Source organism: Vulpes lagopus, chromosome 12 (genome assembly GCF_018345385.1).
Source record: "Vulpes lagopus strain Blue_001 chromosome 12, ASM1834538v1, whole genome shotgun sequence".
Classification (NCBI taxonomy): Eukaryota; Metazoa; Chordata; class Mammalia; order Carnivora; family Canidae; genus Vulpes; species Vulpes lagopus.
This window is the reverse complement of record NC_054835.1, coordinates 40,671,334-40,678,503: the sequence shown is the minus strand read 5'-3', so window position 1 is coordinate 40,678,503 and position 7,170 is coordinate 40,671,334. Positions and strand designations below refer to the sequence as shown.

Here is a 7,170-nt window from a genome sequence, read left to right as displayed (position 1 = left end):
GTGTGCACCCCCTCCCCCTGCATCACATGATGGGAGGGAACTGGCCCCACTCACCTGCCTCTCTTTTCGACTCTGAGCCTTCATTTCCTCATTTGTAAAGCCTCACCGGGTTGTTGTGAGGGTTAATGGAGGTGCTGTTTGGCCAGAGGGCAAGGAGCACTCACCAGGTCTTTCTCCATACCCACCCCGCCTTCCTCTGGTGGCTGGAACAGACAAATAGGACCTGGTCTTCCCCTCACCCCCACCTTAGAGGCAGCTGCTCTGTGTTGCAGTGGCAACCCAGCCTGCAAAGGACCTGAGAGATTAGCCCAGCCCCACCCCCTCTCTTTAAAGAGGGAAAACTGAAGCCCAGGGGCACAGGGACTAGCCTAAGGTTGGCCAGCCAGCTGGGCTCCCTTCTCAGAGGCAGGGCCTAGGACCTGGCTGGGGAAGGTAGGAGAGTAGATGTTGGCAGGCATGGGGGAAAATACCAGAGTGTAATTGGGCTCATTAAGGATTTAGTGAGGGAGCCCTTCATGCCGTGCCAAAGGCTGGGGACAGGCCTAGAACCTTCCTCTCCTGTTAGCCCTCTGGCAAAAGCAGCTCTTTCCTGAGGACCCCTTCCCCACGCTGCAGCTGAAAAAACTCCCTGCTTGGCACTGTGTGGCTTCCAAGGTCCCTTTCCAGCCCTCTTTGGACAGGCAGGCCAAGAGCTCCACCCTACTGCCTTGCCGAGGGCCCCATGGAAACCCAAGCTGAAGTCCATTCATCAAGGCAAAAGGGGTGGAGGTGGAGCCTGGGTGCTCCCTCCCCCGCCCCCCCCCCCCCCCCGCCCCCAGTTCCCTATGGATGGACAGACAGACAGACAGGCAGCAACCCTGGCCTCCATCAGCTCTCCAGCTCTGGTGTGAACCTGTCTTTAAATGAGTGGCTCCCTCCACAGTCCAACCCTGCTGCAGCTCTAGCGCTCCCTCAAGGAAGGTGGGAGCAGGAGGGCTTTACCGCCTTCCTGTGCAAACCGCAGACAGACACCTGGGTACGTGCATGCTCTTTCCCCTGCTTTCACTTGGTCTTTCCAGAACTCAGCTGAGGTTCTGTGCTCAGGCTTTCTTTACATCCCTCCCTCCCAGCCTCTCTGGCTCCAACCCCTTCTGGCCAGGGTGTGGCCCCTGTTAGGGGCTGGGCATCCCGAGGGTCTTCTCAGGAGTTTCCTAGAATCTGTAGGGTCTTCTCAGGAGTTTCCTAGAATCTGTAACACCCCCACCCCCAACTAGAAGTTCAAAAGAGGGCTTGGCAGGCTTTAAGGAGAGGTAGGATAGGGCAGTGGTTAAGGATTTGGGCTCCAGGGTCAGATTGTCTGGCTATGAAACTTCTCAATGCCTGTTCTCTAATCTATGAGGTGGGATAATAGGTTAATAATAGTGCCCACCTCATGGGGTTGTTATGAAGTTTAAAAGAGATCCTATGTATAAAGCACCTGGCACATAGTAAGCTCTCAATAAATGGGGTTGTAAATCTAAAGAGGTGGCCTGGGCAGCTGGGTAAAGAAGTAGTCAAGGAAGCTTCTAGAAACAGCTCTTCACTGTCTTTCCATGTACTTTGAAGCAAGTCCACCCCCCTATTCTGGGACTCAATTTCCTCTTCTGTAAAAGAAATTGCACCAGCCAGGCCCTGTCCAAGTATAGGTCCAGTTAGGGTGAGTCATCCTGCTTCTTTATAGGGACCAGGACAGGGGGTGCTGGCCTGCTGATGCTAACCGCAGGGGTTAGACAGATGTGTATGTGCCCTCAAAAGTGTCCACTCCTCCACATTTTCTGGCTGGGAATCATGGCTTAGCTGGGTTGGTGTGGCTCCTGAGGGGACAGCTGGGAAGGCTGGGTCAGGCAGGGCAGGTTGCAGCAGGCCAGCAGCCTGGCCAGAGGAACACAATTAGCCCCGGAATCCAGGCAGGCCCTGTGAGCCCAGAGGTTGTATATCACAGAGGTTTAATCAGCCCCCGGCAGATATTTGTCGGCTCTCTTGGGCCATGTCCTCAGCCTGCCTGTCATAAATTGCACCAAGATTTCAAAATCCCCCTGTCCCCTCCCTGGCTGGGCCGGCCATTCTCCTCCTAGGGGTGGCCAGGAAAATCTCAGGCCCCTGAAGCCTCTTCCCCACTGGCACGTTGGACCCCCTCCTAAAACACTTGCACCCCGTACTTTCTCCCTGGTCCTTCCTCCTGCTGCCAGAGTGGGGGACGACTCATGCAGGCAGGAATGTGACTCTGAGAACCTCCACCTAGAGGTGAGAAAGTGGAGAATGTAGGTGGGGACTCAGCCGAGGAGGGGGTCCCTCACAAGGTGATGGGAGTGACCTCCCAGGGTGCCCTCTGTGGGCAGAACTGTGCCCTGGACCCCAGACACAGTGCCCGGGAGGCTGGCGGAGCTCGGGGTAGGGGTGGCAGCCTGCCTGCCCCAGGAGCGGAGGAGCGGGGTCCTCCTTCCCGGGAGGGGTCCGGAGCTCCAGCTCTTAGCTTCCCGCGAGCTGTTCGCTGCGCCACCTGGAGGCTGTCGCTGGTACTGCATCCTCGCCGGGGCACCAGGCTCGCGGGCCGCCGCGCTCAGGCACCCAGGAAAGCCAGCAGGTAGCAGTTTCGTAGGACCGTCGCACCAGGTGGCCTACACAACAGAAATGTATTGCCTCACGTCCCGGAAGCTAGAGGTCCAAAATCAAGGTGTCCCCAGGGGGGGTTTCCTCTGCGGGCTGTGAGGAAGTCACAGCCCCGGCCAGCGAGGCTCAGGCCCTGCCTGCAAGAAGCCCCTCAGTGTGCAGCACAGGCAGGGAGCGGGCACACAGGCCCAGGAAGTGAAAATGAACACAGTTCGGTGTGAGAAAGGGAGCTGGCAACCCCAGAATAGCGCAGGTCAGAGCTGAGGAGTCAGGCAGGAACGTTCCAGAGAAGTGAGTTGGAATGGAAAGATGACATCTGTGTGTGGCAGATGAGGGGTCTGGAGGGGTGGTGTGTGTGTGTGTGTGTGTGTGTGTGTGTGTGTGTGTGAGTGACAGAGAGAGAGAGAGAGAGAGAGAGAGAGAGAGAGAGAGAGAGAAGAGGCTGTGCTCAGCAGACACAGGCAGGAGGGCCCAGGTTGCTACTGAAAATATCAACTGTTGCCACGGCCTGGGTGGCCAACACAGCAAGGGACATCTGGAGCCACGTGGGTCAGGGGTGGGGATGGCTTCACACACTGTCAGTGTTTGTGAATGTCACCCGGCCAGGCACTGGGCACAGGGAGGTAGGGTTTCTGCACTCACCCCTCTGGCTAGTGGTTGCAGCAAGCGCCACATGCCTGCCTGTCACAGGACTGTCAGCGCCTGCTGTGGGGCTGAGAATAGGGCCCTGGCTTCCCCCAGTGTCACTCCCCTAACCTCACTGCTGCCTCTTCCTCCGTGATCCCCCGGCCCCCCAAATCCAAGTCTTCCTCTCTGAGCTTTGCTCTGTGGCCAAGCCCCCAGGTGTCAGCCTCTGGGTGTGTGGACACATGTGACACTCTTCCAGATGTTCCTGTGTTTTATTTTTATTATTTTTTAAAGATTTTATTTATTTATTCATGAAAGACACAGAGAGAGAGAGGCAGAGACACAGGCAGAGGGAGATGCAGGCTCCATGCAGGGAGCCTGACGTGGGACTCGATCCCGGGACTCCAGGATCACGCCCTGGGCCGAAGGCAGGTGCTAAACCGCTGAGCCACCCAGGGATTCCCTGTCCCTGTGTTTTAATGCTGCTTTGTTTGAAATGGACCCTGCTATACTCCCTTTTGCCACCCTTGTGTTGGGAATGTTCAAAAGCCGGGGAGTTTCACCTGGGACACAGGGCGCAGGTGTCTCCATGACTTGAACTCCTCTTGCTCCTTCTGTGTGTTCACAACACTCAGCCTGTTTACTGGTCTCCCTCTTTATCTGCTCAGGTATGAAGCGGCCACTGAGTCCCTCTCCCCCGGGTGAGAAGGAGCCCCCCACATCTGGAGCTACGGAGTGCCCCCCTCGGCCCCCAGAACCGCCTAAGCCCAAGCGGGAGAGGAAGCGGCCATCCTACACTCTCTGTGATGTCTGCAACATCCAGCTGAACTCAGCAGCCCAGGCCCAGGTGCACTGTGGGGGGCGCGCCCACCAGCGGCGGCTTCGGCAGCTCAGCTTGGGGAAGACCCCCACAGGGCCAGGTCAGTGTGGAGGGGCAGAGGGACGCTGCTCCCACAGGCTTCTTCTGGGCCCCATGATAGGCTCTGGGTCTGTGGCCTCTCTCTGGGGAGGGTCTTGGGTCTGGGGTGCCCTCAATGGGGTCTCAGGGTCACAAGTCCCCCTGATACATCTGGACAACCTTCCATAGGGTCTCTCAGGATCTGAGGGTCTTCAGGACTGAGGGCTTCTCTTCAGGTCTTTTTGGGGTGTGGGAGCTCTCCCTGTGGGGTCTCTTGGGGCCAGGACTCCTAAAACATTTGTCCAGTCTGAAGCCCCCTGGCATGGAGAGTCTTTCCAATCAGGGGTAGCCTGGGCTCCTGCTCTAGTCTCTGAAGGTCAGCAAGGTATATGACACTCCTGCTGAGGGACAGGGAAAGCCCCTCTTCCTTTGAAGGCTGGACTCCTGGCCAGGATTTCTGCCTCTCCCTGGCTAGGGTGACTTTGCAGAGGTTTGGCTATGAGCACTGAAGGGGCCCGCTGGCAACAGGGCAGATTTCTGGGGGAAATGGGTGAATGCATTCATGAGGGTGATTCCAACTGACAGGCATATAGGGGCCATGGGGAAAACAAGGAGAGGCAGGCTGCTGGCTGGCAAGGGAAACAGGTTCAGAACCAGGCCCAGTGTGGGAGATGGTCAGGACCAGAACTTCTACCTGGTTCTTGACAGTAGCCACCAGAAGCCTACTTTGCAGCCTGGGCTGGTAGCTTTGCCAGAGGGCTACACTCTGAACTCTGTAACAAGGCAGCCTGTTCTTTTGGTGAATACTCAGGGGTCGCCCACTGTGTTCCCTGGGAACTGGAGACAAATTCTCATCTTATTCCTCACCATCCCGCTCCGAGACGGAGTATGTCTTTGGTCTGAGGCGGACACAAAAAGAACAGAAGAGTGTTGTGGGGGCCACATGCGGATACAAAGGGAGAAATAGTGATTATACACTGGGGATAAGGCCAGAAAAGGCCTCCTGGAAGAAGGGGGCCACACTGAGCTTTGGGAACAGGGGCCTGGGAAGAAGGGACACTGCAGGCAGAAGTCACTGCATAAGCAAAGGCAGGATATGGCCTGATGCTGGGACCAGCTCCTCCACCTGAGCGCTTGGGGCTGGACACCAAGCGTGTGACTCTGAGGAAGAGTGTATCTGACTGTATGGATATTTCTGGAGTGTGTGCGTGTGTGTATATATGTCTGTGTTCAAAAGTCACTCATTCATTCATTAGCTATTTATAGAAACCAGTTCTGTGCAAGCTATAGAACAGTTTGTTTGGAGGATTCGTATTTTTACTTTTTTCTAGCTTTATTGGGGTATTATTGACACGTTTGTCAGTTTAAGGTATACAGTATGATGCTTGCTACACATATGTATTGCAGGACGATTACCACATAAGGTTTGGTAACACCTCCCTCCCCTCACATAATTATGATCATGTGTGTGTTGATAACATTTAACATCTCTCCACTTAAGTAGGTAATACAGTATTGTTCATTATAGTCACCCCACTGTGCATCCGATCCCCAGATCTTTTTATTCTTAAGATTTTATGTATTAATTCATGAGAGACAGAGACAGAGAGAGAGGCAGAGACATAGGTGGAGGGAGAAGCAGGCTCCCTGTGGGAAGCCTGATGCAGGACTCAATCCCAGGACCCCAGGATCATGGCCTGAGCCAAAGGCAGACACTCAACCAATGAGCTACCCAGGTGTCCCTTGATCCCCAGATCTTATTTGTCTTACAGCTGGGAGTCTGCGCCCCTCGACCAACATCTCCCCATTGTCCCCACCTACCAGCCCCCGGCAACGACCACTGTAATCTCTATTTCTATGGTACTGGCTTTTTTAGATTCTGCATATAACTGAGGACATACAGTTATTTGCCCGGGAATTCATATTTTTCAAAGGTGGCATACCTGCCTGTCAAAGAAAGAGCTGTCTGAAGACCCACGCAGACAAGTTTGTCCAAGATCATAATGGGTTTCGAAGAATACGTAAGAATAACGGTGCTTTTTTAAAAATTTTTATTTATTTATGATAGTCACAGAGAGAGAGAGAGAGAGAGAGGCAGAGACATAGGCAGAGGGAGAAGCAGGCTCCATGCACCGGGAGCCCGATGTGGGATTCGATCCCAGGTCTCCAGGATCACGCCCTGGGCCAAAGGCAAGCGCCAAACCGCTGTGCCACCCACGGATCCCTTTTTTTTTTTTAATTTTTATTTATTTATGATAGAATAACGGTGCTTGGAGAAGTCAGAGGCAGAAGGGAATTGGCAGAAGTCAGGGAAAACCTCAGAGAAGTGACACTGATGTCACTTGTTGGATCTCAGAGATGGAAAGGAAATCCCAGGCAGAGCAACAGCTAGAGCAAATGCCGTGGGGCCTGAGGCCCGCAGCCTGCCGGGAGCGGTGGCAGTGCTGGGTGTGTGGCTGTGGTTGAAGCTGAGCAGGAACCACCCATGAGGGCCTCACAGCCAGGCTGGGTGTCTAGCCTTTGTCCCAAAGGTGGTAAGTGTCACTGAAGGGCTCTGAGCAGGAGTTGTCTGTATTTCTAGATGTCTCTAGCATGGGGGAAGGGTAAGACTTGGGGGTGCAAGAGAAGAAGGAGGAAACAGGTTCTGGGGTTTTTTCTGTAGCAGAGCCAGCAGGACTGGGTGACTGGACGATGTGGAGAGGAAGGTGCCCAGGATGGCTCCAGGTGGGGAAGGCCAGTCTTGCCTGGCTGCCCACCCTCCCGCCCCTGCCCCACGTGGCCTCTTCAGGCCCTGCTTCTGGGCAGCAGTCCCTGTGGTACAAGCCTCTCTCTTCCCCTTCTCACCCACCATACCCACCTGGAGAGAGCAGGCGATGTGCGTGCGAGGAGCAAAGGCCACAGCACCAGATGTGGCCAGAGACAGACTGCCCAAGGGAAGGGGGACCCCTTCGTGGGGCTTCCTTCTTCCCACGGTCCTCATCCCCAGAGTTCTGGGTAGGGTTGTGGGGACACCAGGA

The 7,170-nt window shown here is 55.2% G+C and overlaps 1 protein-coding gene across 4 annotated transcripts in view; it reads left to right on the top strand.

Moving 5' to 3' along the window:
* Positions 1-3,925: 3,925 nt before the first annotated feature.
* ZNF385C (zinc finger protein 385C) overlaps positions 3,926-7,170 on the top strand; it is a 28,849-nt gene continuing 25,604 nt past the window's right edge. For all 4 annotated transcript variants that reach the window (XM_041726143.1, XM_041726141.1, XM_041726142.1 and 1 more), the window contains exon 1: positions 3,926-4,175. In XM_041726143.1, coding sequence (XP_041582077.1) covers positions 3,926-4,175 — 250 coding nt within the window. The remainder of the gene's footprint in view (positions 4,176-7,170) is intronic.